Below are 23,274 nucleotides of genomic sequence, written 5' to 3'. Positions count from 1 at the left end.
TTTAAGGCGCAATCGCGGCCTGCTGTTAATTAATATTTCCCACTTTTTTTTAAGTTCATGAACACAGCATATGCAATGACAAGATTAATGGAACCACGAAAGTGTTGGTAGAAATGTTAACATCCGGCATTTTTGAACAAAATAAGGGTGTCTACAAACCAAACGCGGTCTATGAAAGATAAAAAAAAGTATATATTGTTGTGACATTGGAGAATTTGATGGAATATTAAACATTTGGAGGTTATTACATGTTTATAAATTATTTCTTATGTGCATTTGAGGGCATATTACATGCATTTTGAGGGGATTTCGCTGTTGTGTGAATAGATTGAGTTACATTTTGAACGGCAGGGCCGGAAGAGGCCGTCCTCAGCTTGAGCTTGACGCAGCAGAGAGTGAGTCCAATGGAAGCCTTCGTCGCAGCCCGGAGTAGACAATTGAGCCGCAATTTAGTCTGAAAACGGAGCCGATTCGTTCGGATGGGGTTCTGACCCGCGTCATTCCCCGTCGCGGTCCGGATCTGAGCTTCTCCCCCCGGAGGTGTTTGCGACGCGCCGGCTCGGCCTGCTCGCGGCGGGCCTTGTTTATACTCCCGAACAGGGCAGCTCGGAGCGGGGGAAGGAGGGGAAGGAGGCCCCGGTCCTGAGCCACTCGTACCGGCCGCTTCGGCTCCGGACGGCGGTTTGTGCGAATAGGCCCTTTAGCTCACCAAGTAAGTGCGGATGGCGTTGGGGTCTCTGCGGGGAGGAAAGCTCCCCCTGAGCGGATGTTTTTTTATTCATTTCGCGGCGCGACGCGGCTCCGGGTTGCAGTTATTGTTAGCGGTTAGCGTGAGGCTAATGCTACATGCTAAGAGTGGAGAAGCTCACGTCAACAGTGAAAGATGCTGTCGAGGAGGCAACTTACATCCTCCACCACACGGTTGGATCCACGTCTCCCCACACACGATCATGTTTACATCCAGCCTCCCTTTAGCGACATCAGTTCAGTTTACTCCCATTAGCACCCGGGGATGCTAATGTTAGCTTTGTTTTGTCACACCAGCTGGTAGAGAGAGTGCTCCATCTCTTACTCTTCTCCAGCTTCATCATAAATTTACCCATATTCATGCATACTACAGACTGCTTGAGGAGACAAATGATATGTGAGCAGTAGGTTTTGAACGGATGCATAATCACTCATTGATTTTTGTTATTATGTAACAAACTGGTTATTAAAAGTCGCTGTGAATAAAAACTAGTGAATGAATTGTAGGTTTGATGAGTTAAGATGTTGAAGAGGCTATTCTTTGGGGATTACGCACATGAATTGATTGAAACCAGAATATTTCAGCTTGAGGTGCTTAACATTGCAAGGTCAAGGCCCATCTGTGTGAAATCCCAGCAGAACGGGGGAAAAAATACCTTTTGTAAGCTAGAAAGTTCAGATTTCACTCTCATAATCTAAAGAAACTTTTCCCCACTGCCCTTTGGGTTGTGTAGTAGCCGCTGGTCTGAATTTCATTGTATATGTGCTCAATAAAGCTCTTTTCTTCTCCTCCTCTAGAATATGACCCAGATGCAACAATGACATCCAGATTTGGTAAAACCTACAGCCGCAAAGGAGGGGAGGGCACGTCCAAGTTCGACGAGGTTCTGTCCACCAAGCGAGGCACCCTCAGCACCAAATGGGGCGACACCACCTACAAGGCCAAGGTGGGCTCCAAGCGGGCCGGCGCCCCCAGGAACGACTCGGTCCTGGAGGTGTACAAGAGGCCCCGCCCCAGCGGGGATGGCTTTGAGGACCCGTTCGGCTTCGACAGCGACGAGGAGTCCAAGCCCGTGTCGTCGCGCAGCGGCACCAAGTCGTCGCCCGCCAAGCCGGCGTCGGCGGAGCCGCCGCGGGCCGAGAGGCCGGGCGTCTCTCTGGGAGCGGGCAGCAGGTCCACCTTACAGGGGGGGTCCAACGCCCGGGGGGCGTCCTGGCTTCCCGTGGCCACGGACCAGGCCAGGGCGGCGGAGAACACGGAGCGGTTCTTCAACAGCAGCGGCGCCAACCTAGGTAATTCACGGCTCCGTGATGAAGGAAGCGATACGTGGCATCGTAGCTTCAACCGAGCATCTCTTTAACTTTGATAATAATGGCAGATGAAAGGGCAGTGGAGATACAGTATACCTCAAAGTTTAGATACTTTGACTTCTTAATATGCAGACCACCGAGTTACTGGGTGTTTTTTTTGTTAAAATCGGGCAAATTAAACTACTTTGGAATTTCCTAACTAGGTACTGCAAATAAAAAAATTACTTGTCACTCCGTAAAGTTCCTTGTAAACTTTGGTGTTAATTCTGGTCACATGTTTGTGTTCATATAGTGTTTCTGTGACATATTAGCTGAGCTGATTCGCTCTTCAAAATCAAGTGAAGTTACAGCAGGCGGTGGGAAGAAAACACTTGGTAATCTGGATGTTAGGTCTTCTTGGAAAAGAAGCAAACTGATTTATGAACTGCTAACTTACTCTTTGGTAGTAATTTACGTGTAACGACTTGGTCGTTATTTCCAGAACTGACAATCGGCAGCCAAGCGGCTAATGCGAGAGGTTTTCACGTATGTGAAAAGTAACAAGCTTATGGAAACCTCAGTAACTGATTCACTGTTTTCATAATAGTAATCAGTTACTCACGTAATGTGTTACTTTGCATCTGGTCATTACCGACACTTTTCCATCCTGTTTGTGTGGTTTGGACTGAAGTCATGAGGGTTCAGAGAGCCGGAAGACATCCACACCAGCCTCACTTTAACACTCAGTTCTCAGTTATAACTGGTTTTTCGGTGGCGTTTACGCGCTGATTTTACTGACATCGCCGTGTGCTGACCCCCCCACCCCCACCCCCCCGCCTCAGCTTTTTGTGGCTGCTGCTGGCCACCTGCCAGAGACGCCGGGCCACTCCAACAACAAGCTGCTCTGCTACGTCGCTACGATAAACCCAAGGCGGCGTGACCGTACGACAGAACGCTTCCGTCTGTGATTTGGACTTCAGTCGGCTGTTCATTTCACAAAACGTATCAACAGTTTGTTTATGTGGCTACACTGCTTCTCCTCATCAAATCACGTTTTCCTGTCCCGCTCCGCCACTTCTTGTTTCTTGGTGCGTTGTGATATCGTCAATGTTTTTTGCAACAGAACGACCGAGGGACTGAGACAGATCCTGTTGATTACGCGGTGTGGTTTCCCGAGAGAGGCACTTGCACGCTTCATTTTTGCCGTGTTTTCTAACGGACTATAGACTACTGTATTTAGGGGAAAATCTGTCCATAGTATTTGCTCATTGTCACATAATTTCGGTATAATTTATCAGTGGGCCAATGGCCTGCCTTGCTCTGCCTCTGCCTGACTGGCTCCTCAGCTCGTCATCCTGCACAGTAAACGAAGACATTAACCAATGAAATCAGTGAATGTGGCGAGTACCAGCCAATCAGAGGCAAAGTAGAGTCGTGGCTTCCATCATTCTTAGTGGGGGAGAGCAAACAGGCTCATAGATAACTGCTGAGTGGAACATCAGGGGGTATTTAGAAGTGGGTGTATGCATTACTGCACTGAAAACCCACGTATATCCTTAATGGCAGCGCTTCAAATCCCTCAGTTTCACCTCCTAATTTTCACATTTGGAAATAGTGTAAAGTCTTGATTTCTGTCGTGCGACAACGGACCATCTGGACAAGGCTCACCAAATATCAAGAAGTTGTTCTTTTTGTCAAAAGATTAAGCAGAAACTCCATGATGATAGCAGGAAGTCGTACTGATTTGGCGTCTTCTACCCAAAGTAGCTCCACTGTCGTGAACTACTTCTTGCAGCGTCACTCTTTTTTTTTTTCCTCTCTCTCTCATACATTAAGAATGTGACTGATCTTGAGAAGTTCTTGCAGGTTCGCATGGGAGTGAACTCCCCACTTGACTCAGACGAACCTCGAAAGAGTTTCTAAAGCCGATGCTTCTAATATCGGCCTCGCCTCGGCTCGGTACTCGGAGGCTGTTTGTAGCAGCCCAGAGTTCAGATCCTGTGTCGTTTTCTTCAGCTGGTCTCTTAAATAACACACCCGGGATGTCACCTGGCAAAGCGGTAGATAGAATTCCAGTTTAATTAAAAAAATGTTTCCTTCCAAAACCTTCTTTCCGAAAGTCATGAACATGTAGCAAAGAAATTCCCCAAAGCTAACATTTTTTTTGTGTGGGGGAAGAAAAAAAAAAAAGCCTGCTCTTGTGTAATCATGGTGTGATGCTAACGTGCTAATTCAAATGGTATTACCGGCACATTTGGAACCTCTCTGGGAAGCAGAGAGAAGCCAGAGCGACACTTGAGGTGAGATTGCTGGTCCGATGGTGCGTGTGACGTTCCCGCTGGTCCACCTGAGCCTCGTGTGGGGCGGATTTGGGGCGAGGCTCAGTTTCGAAGAAGAAAGCGTGGAAGCTCTTCGGTCAGTTTGTATCCAGCGATACGTGCAGGTTATTGTTGAGCCTGGATTCAGTTGCTTGTAATTTGTGGTGACAAGACGACAGAAATTGAGCTTGACGCCAATTGAGAAGTAAAGGCTCTTCCATACTTTCTGCATCAGTTCCATACGTACTACATTTCAGGGTTCTTGTCGGCAAGCGTTCCGTTACCGTCTGGCTATCTTAATACTTTTTAGATTGGGATTGCGGCTCCTCAAAGTAAGCGTCCTTTGTTGTTCATCTCTCTGGTGCAGGCGCGGACAGTGCCTTCTCTTGTATTCGTAAAGGTTATCCCCCCCCCAATTCTGTGTTTAGGGTCGTTACATGACCTTTGTACAGTTTTGTAGCCACCTGCTGGTATGAAATGGAACTTCTTATACGTTTTCGAACCGCTCTGCACATGCATGAGACGTAATGAACACAGATGTTTGTATAAAATGGCGGTAATGCATTCAGTAATGGTTCCACATTATACCAGCTTATGGAGCTGCCAACTTCAAATGTCGTCTCCTAAAATGCTTCCCATTGCTCTTCCAAAGATGCTGCAGTGCTGAACTCGCTATCGTGAACGGGAAGGTTTGTTGATGTGCTTCCGAGTTAATAGAGTAGAAAACATCAAGTGTCACATTGGCCGATTTTTGCTGGAATTTTGGGTTCGATGATGGCAAGCAGAAAGATTTTGTTCGCAGCTTTTCCCGAGATACAGAGAGCAGAAACGGATGAAAACAGGAAAGCTTGTAGGAGTGAGTGTGAAAAAATAACCTGATGTATAAATGGAGAACCACATGAAGTCAACACTTTGACTACTTGACTCGAGATTTAACCTTGAGTTTCAATTCTTTCTTTTATTTCGCAGACGTCACACCTGTAACACTGAATGGATTTGCTGTAAAGCTAATTTTATTTTTTGAATTTCTTTTTTTTTACCTGACACGCAGTTCTTCAAAAAAAAAAAGTGAAGGGACAAGCCTTGAGGAGGGAGCAGTTTTTCTTTTCTTTTTTTTTTTTAATCCTTTGTAAGCTTGTATTTTTCATTTGTAAAATGAGGTGCGAGTCAGAAAACGTAGCGCCGAAGCGGCCTACTTCTCATTTCTTGCTCCGACAGCTGGGCCGTTTCAAACAGAAACCACAGCACCCGTTCAGAGCAGAAACAGATATTCTTTGATGTTAAACTCCCAAGCAATTTCCTGTCTTTGCTCCGAGTCGTCCGACGCTGTCACCCATTACTTTATCTGTCGGAGGCAGACGTGGCTAGCGGCTGCTAATAACCACTTAGCGAGTGTGTGTGTGCGTGCGTGTGTTGTAGTGGAAAAAGTCCATCCAGACCCTTTGATTTTCCTCCCAAGAATTACCTCTGAAACTGCCTTTCTTTCAGCTGCACTCGTGACTGCGTGTGACCTGTTTTTCGGGGTGACGCGGCGCAGTCGTCAGGTACCCGCTCGCTCTGCTCGGCTTCCTTTGAAGCCGCGGCGTTGAGTCATTCGCGTACCGGAGAAATAACAGAAACCAGAGGGCGTCATGCCGGCTGCAAAGTGCTTCTATTTGCTTTCTGCATATTTATGTGTGAATTTTTTTTTGTTTTGGGGGGGGATAAAGCTCGAGAGCAACTTGTGGCTCTTTACCTCCTGTTCAGTAGCTCCCTGTAAATTTAATAAAGCAAGGAATAAACTGTTGGAATGTCTGAAACATGGCAGGAAGTTGAACAGCTAACACAGTAAAAATGACAAAAATGACTATAGAAACTGCAACAGTGTGAACAAGTGGTTTGTACCGGTACATCTTTGAAAATCTTTGCAACTTTAGGTTCCGAGAACCCGATAATAATCATCTTCATGGTGTGGTTTTAATGCTACTTCGTTAGCATTAGCTAGATTCTTCTCCTACGATATGACGTAAAGTGCAGTTTGTTGACTCGACGGCATCATGGACCATTTGAATTATCTGAATCAAAGTTGAAGGCGCCACCAAGCGATTCTCCACCTTAACACTAGGTGGCGTTGAGATTCTGACGGAAATATCGTAGAATCCTACTGAACTCGTTGGTAGAGTTACTTTCTGGTAGGAGATGACGTGTGAGGATTGAAGCATTGGTGGCTTGTTTCCAAACAATCGGAACAAATTTTTTGGGGTTGCGTTGCGACAGCGTCGATGTGATGCGTTTCCACAAATTGGCCTTTGGTTTGAATTTACTTCCTGAACCGTTGGAATTTCGTGACACACGAGACTTGTTGGTTGTTTTTTTCCCTCAGAGCTCATTCCGCATCTGCTCTCGGTTTCAGGAAAGTCCAAGCAGAGCTCCTCCTCCAACTCCCCGCTGCCGTCGGCGGAGAACCAGCACAGCTACTCGTGGTACCGGAAGGTCTCCGAAAGTGACAAGCAGCCGCTGGCTCAGACCACCACCCTGAAGACGGGGGCCAAAGCCGAGTCCACGTACGACACCTGGGACGTTATCATGGGCCTCCGCTCGCCCTCGCCCACGCAGGAACCTCGTAACCCCGCCCCCACGCTCTCGTGGGCCTCGGCGGGAGTCACCGCCGCCGGCTTCGACCCGACGCGGAGCCGACACGAGAAACCCCCGTCCCCCCCGCGGCTCGACCACGGCGAGGAATTCTGGGGCAACGTCGACCTGACGGAGCCGTCCGATTTCTCCCAGACGTCCGCGTCCTTGTCACTCGAAAGAAACTCTAACTGTCGGACATACAGACGGCCGAACAAACAGGGCAAAACCTCGGACTCGAGCAGCCTCGCCAGCGCCGTTTTTGGCTCTGACCCTCCCAAACCCTCCTCCGACGGCAGTAACAAAAGCGCAGGCGGAGGGGGGAGCCGAGGCCGGACGAGGGACTACACGGTGCTGCAGCCCTCCTCTATGTCCATGTGTAACGTCACCTTCCAGGACCGGGCGGCGGAGGAGTTCAGTACGGACGCGGCGCCCTCTAGTGGCAGCAACAGTGCGGGTTCGGGCAGCACGACTCAGATCGGAGAGGCGGGATGGCAGCGGAAGAAGACGGAGCAACAGAGTACGAGGTACGGTCGCAAAAACAAGACATTGCTGGATTGTGCTTTTAAACAACTGAGTTCCCTTCTCAGCGGCGGGTTTTTTTAGTGGAAAAAAATGAACAGAACTGAAGGTCTCGTGTCGTATTTGTCCCGGGAGGAGACATCTCGATGTAATCGAACTTGGGTCATTTATCTTGGGAGATGTTTGGTCCATCATCCCGTAAATACAGAATCAGAGGCGATCGATCGTCTTGATGTATAATTCGGTCCCACGTCGTCTCTCGTCCCTCTGAATACCAATAAGGTTTTCTTTACTTGTGCAGTATTTGATTATTTATCATTCCATCCCGTAAGAGGAATTCCTAACAAGATGAATTTTTGGTCCACGGACATTTTATGTGCTGCATGCGTCAACATGCCCCTGTTGCCCTTGATGCCCCACAGAGCACATGTAAACGAGCGGCCGTGGCCATAAAGCAAGACGGACTGAAGGTTCCACACGAAAGGCTCCGCCAATCAGTTCATTTCCAAAATGAAGCATCGGCTTGAGATCCAATCGCGTTTCACTCCATTACTTCAACATTACATCAGACCTGGTGGCTGCAGGCGAGGAAACACAAAAGCCAAATAGAAATGACCAGAAGTAGACAAAGTCAACAAACGGCTCCTTTTTTGAAACGCTGCAGGTGGAAGCACGGCGGAGAAAATGTCAAAGAAACCTGTTGCCCAGTTACAGTTGGTGTCATTTACGGTCAAGAGAAAGAGCATTATTATTTGTGAGAACAAAGACAGCTTTACAAATACATAAGAAATGTATTCATAAAATAAATACATCAATGATCTTTACCCTTTCTGGGACTCCAGTCAAAGCAGAAAACGGACGTCTCTGCTTCCAATCCTTCATCGGGGTACAAGGAAAATAAAACCCCGTAATTAAAACTTGGAATTTAGTGGATTTTGGCAGTAGTGGTTTTCTTGAGGTTCCAGTCTCTTTAATTTTCCTGACCGTTAGAAGCCAAACGTGCCTCTTTTCATGTCTCCTCTCCATTCTCGATCAAACTGCGCGGTTGACTGGACCACAGGAGGTCTGTGCCGCCACCTGACCCGTGTCCTTCCTCTCTGCAGGGCCAGACAGACACCGACCAAGTCGTCCAAGAAGGACAGTAAGCTGGAACTGTTCGGCTTCGAGGACGCAGACCGCAACCAGGACGAGGACAGCGTTGACGGCGTCGACGGCCAGTCCAGCTACAAGATCAAATACTTCGGCTTCGACGACATGAGCGACAGCGACGGCGCCGGGGACGACGAAGAGGACTATGGCCGCCACAAAGAGCACAGGCGGCGGAGGGCCAAGATGGCCGCCGCCGTCATGGAGATCCCCGAGGAGGAGGAGGAGGCGGAGGCGGAGGAGGAGGAGGAGACGCTGACGGAAGAGCCGCCTGATCCCTTCGAGAGGTTGGAGATACTGGAACAGCCGATGATGAACGAGAACAGGAAGAACTCTGAGAGGCAGGAGAGCAAGACTAGAACAGGTACACACACACACACACACACACACACACACACACACACACACACACACACACACACACACACACACACACACACACACTCCAAAGGTGGTCCTGTCCAGATAGGAGTGTGGGATAATGCGTCCTCGGGGAGATTTCGACGCGCCCGTAGAGCGTAGCTCAACCCAGCGGAGAATTTATGCTTAAGCTGCCGGTTGTGTTGTCAATTAAATGATGAGGGCATTAACAGGAAGTATTTTAATTCCTCCCGAGACCAACATCTCCACTTTTAGTGGCACTTTTTTTATCACTGCAGGTGGACCGAATACGTCTGTGGGTCAACGAGCCCGGCGGAGTGAAGCCGTCGCTTTAATCGCCGCGATAAACTCTTCATTTAAAAAACGGGCGCGATGGACTCCTCCGCGCCGAGGCCCCTCGGGGACCATCAGCCTCAGAGCACCGCCGGTGTCTCTTAAAAACTCATCCAGCGGTGTTTTCATGAGCAAGAACAATTTTAGATGAATGACAATTTGTAAATGCTGCATACTGCTCCTTTAACATTTTAAGTCCAGGTGACGTTACATGACGTTTGTATACGGTCCCTTTTTACACTGATCTTGGTAAGAGTTTAAAAGTAATTCAGTAAACAGTAGTCAAATTATTCTTTTTTTTTAATCGAGGATACTTCTTTAAGAGTTCTCAAACTTTGTGAAGAACTTATAAAGTGCCCAGTGAATGAGCTAAACGGTGTAGAATAGTGGAGTGTCACTGGAATCATGGGGAAAAAATGAACTTTTCAGTTGTATTTTCTTAAGCGTACTATTTAGTACGGTTACTCGCAAAGTCAAAGACTCTTTCACACGCCGCTCAGCATTAAAACTGCTCGCAGGACCAGCTGTGTTACTGGTGTCCTCGGAACTGTGTGTACATGTAAACAACACGCACACACACACAGTCTTATCAGTTAAAAACTATATACAATATAATGTGCTTAAGCGGTTTCAGCACATTTCCATGTGAACCTCAGGAGCTCACAGCGCCACCTGGTGGAGACCTTTTCTCTCCAAGTGGAGCCAGAACTGCACCTGAAGCTGTGAGTCAGAGCTTTTATTCATACCGCCTTGTGCTCTTTCTGAAGCCTTGGACGTCCTGGACTTCTCGGAGGAAGGCCTCAGGGTGCTGGCGAGCGGGCCCAGGAGGCTGCCTCAGGGCAAGACCGTGGACAAGAACCCAGACACCTTGCGGAGGATCTTCAGCGCCCAGAAGAAGGTCAGACGGGAAAAGCATCTCACACACACACACACACGCACATGCACGATTGTCACATCTGTTTCTGAAATAAGTTAGTTTTCGTACACGTATTTATACATTCATACACTCATGCATACATACTTTGTTGTCATATAAGTTCAAAACAATGTACTTACTGTCATTATCTGGTAATAACCAGCTTTCTGTCAATAATGCATCATATTAATTCATATACACCTGTTTACTTGGTCATGTTTTAAAAAAAATTTATTTAATATAATACTCCACAAAGCATTCATGAATGCTTGCACAATATTGCATATTATCTAGAGAGGTCCGTTTATATGTTTAATTTGAAAAGTTAATCCTAAACAAAGTAGGATTTTTAAAATTCTTCATAGTTAAAAATGCATTTTTTTGTGCATGGCTGTGTGAGTGGAAACATTTGACGCTGCACAATAAGTTTTGATACATAAAAATCCATGTTGCTTCGAGTCATAGACGTAGAATAAAAGTAAAAAATAAAGTACCTTATATCGTTACTGAAATACAAAGTTTAAAGATTTAAGATTGGATAATTTAATGTCAGGTGTATCTGCAAACATACAAACGAGATTGCTGGCACGACTGTAAATCCGTAAGCAACCCGAGTTTTCTCTCGTGCTCTTGAAATAGTCGAAAGCTTTTCGCACAGCCAGGATTTTCTGTCAGCGGCACCGTTCCGTCTTTTTCCAGCGCCTGCGATAAACCCTTGACATCAGGTGAATTGGTAAATTGAAGAGATAATTAGATTGAGTGTGTTTTCGCCGTGGGAGGCTTCTTAATTAGACCTCGCTGCTCTCTGCGCGGTGAGCGCAGTTTGTTTGGCAGAGCGCTGGAAGGCCGCTCCTCATTACTGCCGCCGGATGATCTGCGGCGTCTGTGGCGGCGACGGTCGTCATAATCGGCCCCACAAGTTTCCTGCATCCAGATGAGACGAGATGAGATCAGGAATTGAATTTGACACTGAGGACTAGTTCCCATTGAGGCACATTTCGAAGCTTTAACTTGTCAAATTTAAGACGTTTTCAAGAAGTCTCTGGCGCAGTTGGCTTATACAGGTGATCGCAGTGTAGTTTGTTTATTATGCTAACTCCCTCTTAGAAAATGGGATTTTTTAAAGTTTTTTTTCACCTGATAATTTCCCCGAGTTCCCAGCCGCACCGCAGTAACTTTGTTGTTTGTAGTTTTCCTGTCTGCACCTGCGAGCAGATTTAATTCCTCCTGAAGTGTCCATCTCACAGAGCGGTCAGAGCGCCCCGAGGAGCAGAATAATGTACTTAATGTACTCTCTCTCTCTCCAGTTTCATGGCCTGACTCTCAAAGTAACCTTCCTCCCCATCTTGAATAATGTGCTCTCCATCACTTTGGTTTTAGTGCTCCCCTCCCGGTACACCCCCACCACCACCACCCCCCCACCACCACACCCCCCCCCCCCCCCGACTCCTCGCTTTAATACACTTTCTTTCCCAGCGCCTATTTACATAATGGAGAGCCGGAGCTGAGCTCATTACAGAAACAATAGCCCGTGGAAGTGTCCGTCCTACGGAGGAGTCGTCAAAACTCTGCCTCAATTACAGTAAACTGTGCATCTGTGGCGCACCGGGCCCCGCAGTTGTTAGCTCATCGAGCCGAGGACGCGGGGAGATATGAGATGTTAGCATAATGACAACACGCGGAGCGACTCATCCATATTTAGGAGGCGGCGGCGGCAGCGGCGGCGGCTGTGTTTTTATGGAGCGAGTAGTTATTACATCAATAACAATGACCTTCTCCGGCGGTCCAGAGGGCCTCCCCCTTCGCTGCTGCGCCATAAAGTGTGTTGTTGGTCTGACCATCAGGTCCACATGGTCAACTCAGGATAATTGTAGTTTCTTCAAAAACTCCCAAATACCTTTTGAAAGTTGACGATTCCTGCAGAGTCTGGATGATCGGAGCCTATTGCTTGCAGCAGTTTTTAGTCTACCTAACCCCAAACCCTACTAACTTCCCAGTCATCATGAGTTTAGTGAAATGATGACAAATTCATCCTAAATGAGTTTAGACTAAGTCTTATCCTGAATTAGACCTCGAATCTTTATTGCTGACACCCATATGAAACAAGAAAATACAAGAACACAGAGAAAGTGGCAAATAAATAAAAAATTATGAAAAATACAATGAACTAAGGATTAGCCTTTGCCTGTGTCCACGTTAGCTGTGATTAGCATTAGCCTGCATCCACGGTTCATACATCTGTTCCTTTCAAGCACTAACATCCAGACTATAGTTATATAACTACTATTAATAATACTACTTTACACTAATTGAGCGTCATTATGACAGGCCACGCTGAGGGATACTGTTGATATAAGCACAAATTATTTCCACACCTGCTAAGTTACAGCAGTAACTTTTAAAGTAACTTCTGTTCCTATTAAGAATATGATATTCAGTCGGCGACTTGTAAAGCGAGAAGAAGTGATTCCACTGCTTGTTGGAGGCGTCCTGTGTGCAGTGAAGTGTGCAGCAGGCCTCATGTCGCTGCGGTCTGAATGACTTTGGCGCAGGCGTCTAGCTTCCCTCTTTTCTCCGGCCCGCGCTCGCCCACCGTCCTCCCTCGCTCTCATCTCTCCCATGCTGCTCGGCGGCGGGTGGGCGGGGCGGGGGTGGGGTAGGTGTCCGTCTGTGTCATTCAGATTACTGTCGGGGGGGGGGGGGGCTTTAATTCGGTGTGTTGATGTTCCAGCACAGCCGAGCTCATCCCCGAACCCCCCCGCTTTTGTCTTTGCTTATTAACCCTGTGGAGCCACCGCACACACATACGCACTTACACACACACATACACACACACACACACACACACACACACACACACACACAAGGCCAACTCTGTACTCTCTCTTTTCTTTCTCGCTGTTCCCTTCTTTTGTTTTTCTTTATGGAGCCCCGGCAACCACCAACCACAGGTTTGGCAAAAAGTACACAAAGAAGAGGGGCGTTGAGCCAAGGATGAGAGCTGGTGTGTGTCCGTGTGTGTGTGTGTGTTTTTGTTAAGTGTGTGTGTTTGTTTCCTGCTGTTTGATCAGTGCTGGCGGACTCTCACCTCTTCCTCCTCCCTTCACCCCACTGTATCCCCTCTTCTTCCTCCTTTGTTATTTTTTTTAACTTTTTCTACTATAAAGTCGGGATGAATTCAGAAAGAAAAAAAGTTCTAATAGAGTTCTACAATGTCCAGGACTTGTTTTTTGAATATTTTTCGACATTCTATTTACCACGTGCCCGTATATGCACATATTTGTTCCCACATTCTCTGGACAGAGTCTTGACTGTGGTTGGCCTGTTCATTGTGGTAGATGTCTATCTTGACTGTTTGAGCCTTTTACTAATCCTGACAAAACCTCCTAAATATGTCCACTGAGCCCTGGTGACCTCTGCCTTCTGGTGATTTGATCTTTCCTGCGGTCGTCTTGGCTTCACTTTTGCGTCTCGTGGGTTGGAACAAGCAGATAACGATCTAAGAGATGGTATCTTGACAAGTTGACCATGACCTTTTCCTGAAAGTTAATGGGCGTGTGGATATCTTGTCTGTTGAACGCCGCTCTGATAGGATCGTAGAAATACACATCTGGAAAATTAGTTATCCGTTGACTCCTGCTCATTGAAACTGTCACGCCGATATCTTGACTTATGGGCCTTTGCATGGTCCAAATTCAAACTGAAATATAGACCTATCTTGACTTTTGCCGGTCCTTCTCAAGTCTTTAAAACTGTAACGTCGTGACAATTGTTGGCCTCTGCCTGGTCTTTATTCATACTGGCATGTACTGTAAATGTATTGGTTTTCATTGAACAACCAGACAGGAACAAATTGGAGCCTCTCATTAATCGAAGTGAAAGCCAACAAATCTTAAAATTGTTTATTTATTGTCTGAGGTCTGCTTAAAAAAAATATCAGTTTCTCTTGTTTTGAAAATGCTGTCGGGAGGGTTGAATAGTCCGAAGTTTACCATCGACCAAGACAAAACGACAAGCTCTGAAACCACATTATCAGGTGGAATCAAAGTTACAACTGAACTAATGAAGTCATTATGATCTCATAAAGCTGTGACGGCAGTATAATGTATCTTCTCAAAATGCCGCCAGGAAATGAAATCTCCATCCTGAGAGAAGAGTGTTTCAGACGTTCGCCTCTTGTGTTCGTCTTGATTTCAGTCTCCCACCAAAGCTGTGTACAACGCCAGACACTGGACGGTGGGCAGCGAGGAGGAGCCGCCTCCGCCTTTCTTCTCGCGGACTCACTTGGCACCCGTAAGTACGCCACGCGCCTCCGCCAGCCTCCGATCGCCCCCTCCGGCGCACTCACCCGCGCTCCTGCGTCCCTGCAGGCATCCGTCTCCTCCGGAGGACCCAGCAAGGAGCCCCCGGTGTCCCACAAGGACGACGGTGTCTTCAAGGCCCCGCCGCCTCCGCCGAAGGTCACGAAGTGTGTGACTGTGCCCACGGACCCCTACCAGGACACAGTGACGACGCTCAAGTGTCGCAAGGAACACAAAGAGGTAAGCGGCATCGACGCAGGGTGGCGCCGCCGTTCAGATCTGCTCAGCGTGAACACGTCTGGGTCATGACCCCGCGTCTCTCGTCTTCCAGCTGTACACGGTCGTCCAGCACGTGAAACACTTCAACGACGTGGTGGAGTTCGGAGAGAACCAGGAGTTCACGGACGACTTCGAGTACCTGGCGACTGGTCTGAAGAGCGGACAGCCTCTCAACACCCGCTGCCTCAGGTGAGGACAGGAAGAGGGACGCTGCCGTGTAAAAGCGGCACTTCTGTGAAACGGCGACGACGGCGCGTTGTCACTCGAGCGCGTCCCAAGATGAGTGGCGAGTTGTTTTCCATCACGCCGTCATGTGTTTCCGCAGCGTGATCAGCCTGGCCACGCGCTGCGCCATGCCCAGCTTCAGGATGCACCTCCGGGCCAGAGGGAAGGTGGCTCAGGTCTTCAAAACGCTCAACGACGCCCCACAACACCCGGTAAGGAATGAAGTTTGAGGCACACACACACACAGTGTACTAAGTTCATGATAATTACAAAACGAATGAATATTGTAAAAAAAAAAAAACACATTATTTTCAGAAGACAAAATGATCCAGATATTTTTTCTTTAAACTTTTGTTTCAGTTTTGCACTAGTTTTTTCTCATGTTTCTGTGTTAGACCCACAATACAAGAACAGCTACTTTTTTATTTTTTTTATTTCGCAAAAATGTTAGATAAAGTAAAGAGGGAACATTAGAATGATTAAGATAAAAGCTACAACCACTTATGTCATGATAATTGCCATAATGGATGGATAAAGGTTTTTATTCAAGCTTGAAAGTGTTTTATTTTTTTTTATTTTTGGTTTCATTGGCGCTTTAGCTGAGTCCTTTTGGACGTTGATCTGGAATTAGAGGACGTTCTGTATGTGAAAAGCCAGACGTTCAGAGAGTCGGTCTGTCTTCTCCCTGCAGAACTTGGCTCTGTGCACGGCGTCTCTCATGTACATCCTGAGCCGAGACCGTCTCAACATGGACCTGGACCGGTCCTGCCTGGACCTGATGATCCGCCTGCTGGAGCTGGACCTGGACCAGGGCGCCGGCACCGGCGTCGACGCCACGCTCCAGTTCAGCGCGCGGGAGATCGCCAAGATCAAGGAGAAGATCCGGAAGCTGTGCGACACCGTGCACAACAAGCACCTGGACCTGCAGAACATCACGGTACACCGACGGTTCCTCAGTGCGAGTCACCGGCTCAGATGACTGGCGGCGTTACGGCGATGTTTGGTCTGTGGCTTGTTGGTTGACCTGGTCCTCTTGTGTCTTTGCAGACGGGTCATTTGGCCATGGAGACGTTACTGTCTCTGACCTCCAAGCGAGCAGGAGACTGGTTCAAAGAGGAGCTGCGGCTGCTGGGAGGCCTGGACCACATCGTGGATAAAGGTCAGCTATCATAAAGACGGCACTTCATCGAATCCTTTTTTAAAAAAAAAATATATATATATATATCTAAATATGCCACATGTGGCTCCCCTCCACAGTGAAGGAATGCGTGCACAACTTGAACCGCGAGGACGATAAAGAGAAGCTGGTGTCGTCTCTCTGGGGAGCGGAGAGGTGTTTACGGGTGCTGGAGAGCGTAAGTAGAGATCAAGATCAAAACGCCGGGCTGAAATAGAAGTCTTTGATCCCAGTGGGACTCACCTGGGAGAATAAAAAAAAACAAAAAACAAAAAAACCTGAGGAAGTGCAGCGCGGATGAGACGCGTCCAAGCCACACTTTGATGTGTGTCAGGTCAACGGGACGCAAAGTTTTCCTCAAAGTTTTGATCTTCATCTAAAACTAATCGTCTTTACGCTTCAATGCATTTCTCTGGACTCATTATTATTGTTGATATTATTTTATTCAGTTACATGAGAGTCCACTGGATCTACACAACCTTGGTGTTTTGTTTAATCTAATATAAATCAAAGTTATTAGCCCTTTTTTTCTGGTCTTTTTTTTTAACAGTTTCTACAATATGTTCAATATTTTTTAGGAAACGAGCTCCAATAAAATTCCTCCAATTGTTCATTTGGCAAGCTGACTTTACTTGATAAGTCAGCTCGCTAAATATGCTTTACTGGCTGATCGTGGTACTTTTATAGTTCATTCCGTGGGTCACTGAGCCGGTGGGGATGTACAGTACGCTGAAAAGAAAAAAACTCCCAACATTCTTCCGAAATGAAATCAGAATCAATGCAGTTCTACTAAGTAAACCTTTAATATGTCGTGTTTTTAAACCTCAATCTCTGTAAATATTCGAATAAAGACACTGCGTGTTGGTACAGGTGACGGTTCATAACCCGGAGAACCAGAGCTACCTGATCGCCTACAAAGACTCGTCGCTCATCGTCTCCTCTGCAAAGTAAGTCCAGCTCCTCCTCTGTTCGAGGCCGTGTCGGTCCACTTCACCTGAACTGAGAAATCAACTGTGGAGACATTAAACCTTTGAGTCTTTGATATTTCGGGCTCTGTTGTCCAAATATCCACAGCAGGGACGGTGGAGTCCCTCTCTTACTGAATGTCACAGTTTTTTGAAGATAGAGATGGTAAAATGTGTCCCTTTTAGTCATATTATCATCAAAACTCTGCTTTCCAAGGTTTTTAAAGTAATACTCTGAAATAACACAGCGACACCCCCCCAAAAAAAAGCTTAAAACTGCTTCATCCAACTGACATTCATTTCTGTAGTACAAACACTGCTACCACCACACACACACACACAGCTGTTAGCAGTCAGTTAGTAGAGAGAGAGCAATTGATTGATCGATCAGGGTTTTGTCCTGGCTGTGACTCGCTGTCAGTCATCGATGTGACCTTTGAGCTTAAGAAACGACTCCACCTTCTAATTTCACTTTTTTTTTGTCCTTTTGTTTTCAAATCTTTGAAATCAAGTCGATAAAAATACTTGACTTTTGATGGATTTGCTGTTTAAAAAAGAATTAAAGAGGCGGAAAGCACGCAGGATTTGCTTGAGGACATCTGGTTGAGTTAGATCACCTTCCTCCTCCTCCTCCTCCTCTTCCTCTTTGTCCGTCCTCTGTTTGACCGGACCGTCGGCCTCAGTGTGATGAGGAGGAGGAGGAGGAGGACGAAGGGCCAAATGGGTCGACAAAGAGCTGCTGTCTGAGCGAGTCGCAGGCCTCAGTCTGAGCCTTCAGCTGCCCGCTCACTTTAACTTGATTAACCCCCGAACACACACACACACACAGACACACACACACACACACACACACACACACACACACACACACACACACACACACACACACACACACACACACACACACACACACACCTTTCTCCTTGCTTGCTGCCACACACGCTGCTCTGATTGTTTCAGTCGAAACGGCCTCCTCGGGTGTTTCAGCTGTCTGCAGGGCTAATCTAATAACCCCCAAACACCAAGCCCCCCCCCCCCCCACACACACACACACACACACACACACACAGAAACATACACGCACACACGTCCTTTAGCGGGCAGCAGCATCATGAAGCCTGTTCGTGTAACTAAAACTGTCCACAGAGGAGTGATTGTGGCGATAAAACATCTTCTGCCCGCTCTGACAGAACGTCTGCGAGAATGAAAGTCAATCTGCCCCCCGTCGGGGTAAATTAGCTCCGACTTTCACCCTCTCGGGTTCCAGTGATCAAACCAGGAGCGTTTCACACATAGAATTCAGGACTAAAGATGCGGATGTGAGCTCCGGATGGCGTCTACTCGACCGTCCTTGTTGCTCTGAGATTTCTTTCCTCATTTTTAATTTGAATAGCGTGAACGGAGACGGCGTTTTCAGCCGGGGGATGGTACATTCTGCGTGAACTCATTGTAAGACTCGCGTTAGCTGTGAGCTCCAGTTCCTTTGTGATTAAATCTGCACGTTTGCTCTGTCGTCCTCACTTCCTGGACATGCATCGTCCTCTGAAGCAGACATTCATCCCTCTCCGATCCTCCTCTCCTCTCCTCTCCTGATGTGGAGCCTCTGGTTTCTGCCCTGGTGTCATTAGATATAATCTCATTATTTACATCAGGCTGCTGACCTGCTTTGACCCGCCTGCTGCGGCTGCTGCTCTTGACCTTATGCGTGTGTGTCCGTTTGCTGAATGCTGCTCTGTTTTATGAGCGAGGAGGAGAGTGATTCTCAGACGTCTGGATGAGACTCCAGCTGCTGTGGCTGATGTGTGAGTGACTGTAAATCCACAGGAGCGTCAGGGGAAGTCACTGGAAGTTTATTTGCAGCGGACTATGTGTGTTTTCTGCTCAGAATATGTGGATGACGTGTGTTTGAGCTCTCTGAGACGGACTCTGAGGTATTTACTAAGCATTGATGAGTCTCCCCCCCCCCACCCCCACCCCGTCTCCTCAGGGCTCTGGGGAGGTGCGAGGCCATGATCCAGCGTTACAGCCGGGAGGTGAACACCGACAGCCCCGTGGTGGGGAAGGCGGTGGAGGACTGCATGAGGGCCATCATCGGAGTCCTGCTCAACTTGACACATGACAACGGTGAGCCAGCAGGAAACACAGAACGCAACTTCAGATGATTCTAAAGCAGTAACTTTAGTAACAGTGAATAGTTCCAGAACCAGAATCTTGTTATTGGCTCGGTGTCGGTAAAAGTTCTCGGCGTGGGGGAAAGTGCTTATGCGTATGTGTGTGTGTGTTTGCAGAGTGGGGCAGTACAAAGACGGGCGAGCAGGAGGATTTAATCGTGACGGCGCTGAACTGCGTCCTCAAAGTCCCGCAGTATCTTCCTCAGGAGCAGCGGTTTGACATCCGGGTGCTGGTGAGTGAAACGGCACCAAACCCGAACGGTCCCGCTTGGTTCCCTCTTAAAGGCCCGCGGGACCGACCCCCCCCCCCCCCCGGGAGCAGAACCTGAGCGAGCGTGTCGTCCCCTCAGGGTCTGGGCTTGCTGATTAACCTGGTGGAGTACAGCGCCAGGAACCGGTACTGCCTGATGGAGATGGAAATGGAGGGAGGTCAGGGTCCCTGCGACTCCACCGTCCTGCTCAACCCCCCAGATCTGAACCAGGACGTCACCTGCAGCACCGGACCGCTGAGCGCCATCGCCGCACTCGTACAGGTACACAGAGTAGAAAAAGAACAAGTAGGTGTCGATCAAATGGGAATCAGGAAAAAGAACGGCTATTAAAGCTAGAATAAGAAGTAGAACCAGAAGAACTAGAACTAATATCAGAAGAGGAACTTGAACCGGACAAACCAGAACTACAGCAAGAGTCAAGATCCACCAGAGCCTAGAACCAGGAACTTCAGATTCTAAACGGAACGGTCTGCTGTCACAACGCCGCTCCTCTCCGTCCTCCTCAGCTCTTCCTCCAGCGCGAGCGAGCCGCCGTGCTGGCCGAGGCGCAGACCGACGACCTCATCAAGGAGGCGCCCAAGCCAGCGCCGGACCAGAGCGGCCAGTGGCAGGAGACGAGCGGCGAGATCCAGTGGGTCGCCAACGACAACCAGGCCGACAACCAGCCGGACAAGCAGGACGAGGGCAAGAAGAAGCCGCCGGACGAGGAGGAGGAGGAGCTGGATCTGAACAAAGGTGCGCATAAACACTTACGCACGTTTGTTTATATTGTTTGTTTGTTTGTTTACTTACTCGTACCCCGTCGCCGTGTGTCTCAGCTCTGCAGCACGCAGGGAAGCACATGGAGGACAGCATCGTGGCCTCGTACACTGCACTGCTGCTGGGATGCCTCTGTCAGGGGAGCCCTGTGAGTGTGACACACACACACACACACACACACACACACACACACACACACACACACACACACACATACACACACACACACACACACACACACAGTTTCCACATGTGTGTATTTTTGATTGACTGCGTGTGTCTCTTCCCACCGCCAGTTGAATGTGACTACCGTGAGAGAGAACCTGCCCAAGGGAGATTTCTCCATCATGACGGAAATGCTGAAAAAGTTCCTAAACTTCATGAACCTCACTGTGAGTCCCTGCTTCTTTTAGAAAACACACACACACACACACACTCGCTGTGATTGGCTGCGAGAAACGCCAGTCAAATGTGAGACACTGTCCCTTCCCATGAGAACGCATGAGAAAGTGGGCGTGTCCAGGCGTTCTTGGAAGTCTCGATCCACCTCAGCTAGAACCATAAGATCCAGAACTTCTTGAGCCGAGAACTCAAAAGATTTAAAACCGGAAGTTGAAAGTCCGAAACCGACAGCAGCTCGACTTAGACAAGGATGGGCTTTAAGTTCAGAGTGGAACTAACTTGTCCAAGAGATTTTCTTGAGACTTTAATGAGTTTTTTTTTTGTTTTTGTTTTTTTAATGTAAAGGTGAATCTGTTTGAGTCTCTATTCCGTCTCTCTCTGCAGTGTGACGTCGGCACCACCGGACAGAAGTCCATCTCCCGCATCATCGACTATCTGGAGCACTGCTAGGACACACACACACACACACACACACACACACACACACACACACACACACACACACACACACACACACACACACACACACACACACACACACACACACACACACACACACACACACACACACACACACACACACACACACACACACACACACACACACACACACACATACGTTTTTCATGTCTTTATAAGTTCTGTCTTCAGAGAATTCCCTTAAAATTGAACAAGAACTCTCCCGAGTGAGAATTTTGCAGCTTTCTTTTCTTTTTCTTTTTTTTTTTTTCTTTTGCCATTGGTTTCGCCATCCCTCCTCCCAAACGCCGTTTCTTTTTTCATGACCTGCCCTCCGTCTCTCTGCTTGTTCACATCGATCCTCCTCAGATTGGACTGGAGCTGCCGTTTATTCCCCCCCCCTCCCCCGGAGTAAGAAAACTACTGACCACAATAAAGCGCTCCCGCTCCCCGCTTTGAAGGCGGCGACCCCGAGTCGTCGTCCGCCGCCTCGTTTCTCCCACGCTGCGTCCCTCTTCTCCTCCGGTCCCGCGCCGACCTCTCGATACCGCGGCCTCGTCCCCCACCCCCCCCGCTCGCTCACCTGACTCCCGACATGCCGCCGCTCTGCTGGGCCTCTCAAAACTTCTTTCTCCGAAAGTTTTCCACACGATCGATCGCTCCACATCAAAGCCGCCGAGTCGCCGCGGGGCACGAGCCCTCCCAGACCCCGGACCTGTCCTCCTCCAGCTCCTTTCAATTACGCCGCCTTCAGCCGCGGCACAAAAGACGGCGGGACGCTCGGGTCCGAGAGGTGAACACGCTTTAATGGTCGGCCGCCAGTGGAGCGGCTTTCAAAGCCCCCGAGCCACAAACTCAAAAGTCCTACGAGATTATTTCTCTCTTCATCAAGCGAGAAGAGGAAAATAATCCAAAACAGATTTTTTTTTTTTTTTGTCTTTTTGTGGTTTTAAGCTGCCTCTTTGTGTTTTAGCTTGAGCTGTAACTTCCTCCTTCATTCCAGCTGAGAACCCGGGACTACCTTTCCCATGATGCCTCAGGGTGACACGTGTTTCACTATTTCCATCTAAATTTGACCTTTTTAAAAGTGAAGCCCCCCCCCCCAAACATCTGAGCTGTCAAATCATCACATCCCGCCTCACTTTTATTAATTTAATCCTTGATATATTTCTAAGTAAAATAATAAATAAACAGGTTTGATGGTTGAGCTCTCACACACGTGTCACTTTCTGTTTAAAACGACCCATAATTCCCTCCGATCTGGGCCTTATGATTTCACACCTGTGACTTATTAATGTTTATATATTTATGCATCAGTGCAACATGAAGTTAAAGTTCATCAACCTTTTCCAAAAGAGGCAACCCTGCTGTTTATGTCCTTCTGAAAATGATCCCGCGTGTAAAATTTAGGATGAACTCCCCCCCCCCGAAAAAAAAGAAAAATTTAATTAAAATGTAATATTTGTTAAGAAAACGGTTTGATCTGAGTTCAAGTTTAATTAGGAGGAGAAAAAATATGTTCGTTTGTCGTCGGTCACTCCCAGTCTTGACGTCGTCGGGTTATTTTTTATGTTTTTCACGTTCATCAGCTGTTAACGTCGGGAGTAATGACCCCCCCCCCCCAACAGGTGGCATCAGTGAGCCAATGTTCCTCAGAGTCTCTCTTTTCCATTTCGGTTTCTGTTACTTTTAGTGGGAAAATCTTCTGTTCTTGGACTAAGTGACTCACTGCACCACCTGGTGGCACAAAGTGTTATTGCAGGGATGATCTGGCCGTGGCTGGCTTCGTGGCACACTGTTTTGTATTTGTTCTTCATGTGGACACACACACACACACACACGCACACACTCCTTTTTTTTTTTTCTTAAAAGAAAAAAGTTTACAAGAGCTTTATTCACAGACGTCTGCGAGAATGAATGGAAGAGCTTTCTGTACATATTTCCTGTAAATAGACGTTGGGGGGAGGGGGGGCAAGGTCAGGGGAGGGGAGGGGTGAGGGG

At 47.9% G+C, this 23,274-nt stretch overlaps 1 protein-coding gene across 1 annotated transcript; it reads left to right on the top strand.

Annotated features, from left to right (window-relative positions):
• The first annotated feature begins 489 nt into the window (after window positions 1–489).
• On the top strand, window positions 490–23,211 carry LOC308146148 (wings apart-like protein homolog). Its single transcript, XM_080517828.1, has 20 exons — window positions 490–712; window positions 1,546–2,040; window positions 6,748–7,492; window positions 8,591–8,997; window positions 10,115–10,245; window positions 14,461–14,556; window positions 14,634–14,804; window positions 14,896–15,032; window positions 15,169–15,280; window positions 15,760–16,005; window positions 16,116–16,227; window positions 16,326–16,423; window positions 17,116–17,192; window positions 19,198–19,334; window positions 19,499–19,614; window positions 19,732–19,914; window positions 20,160–20,388; window positions 20,472–20,560; window positions 20,709–20,804; window positions 21,199–23,211. The coding sequence occupies exons 2-20, from the start codon at window positions 1,566–1,568 to the stop codon at window positions 21,262–21,264; spliced, it is 3,723 nt and encodes a 1,240-aa protein (XP_080373954.1). The 5' UTR covers window positions 490–712; window positions 1,546–1,565; the 3' UTR covers window positions 21,265–23,211.
• Window positions 23,212–23,274: the final 63 nt, after the last annotated feature.

The sequence above is a fragment of the Blennius ocellaris genome (assembly GCF_963422515.1).
Source record: "Blennius ocellaris genome assembly, chromosome: 21".
Lineage (NCBI taxonomy): Eukaryota > Metazoa > Chordata > Actinopteri > Blenniiformes > Blenniidae > Blennius > Blennius ocellaris.
This window is presented reverse-complemented; position numbering and strand designations above follow the sequence as displayed.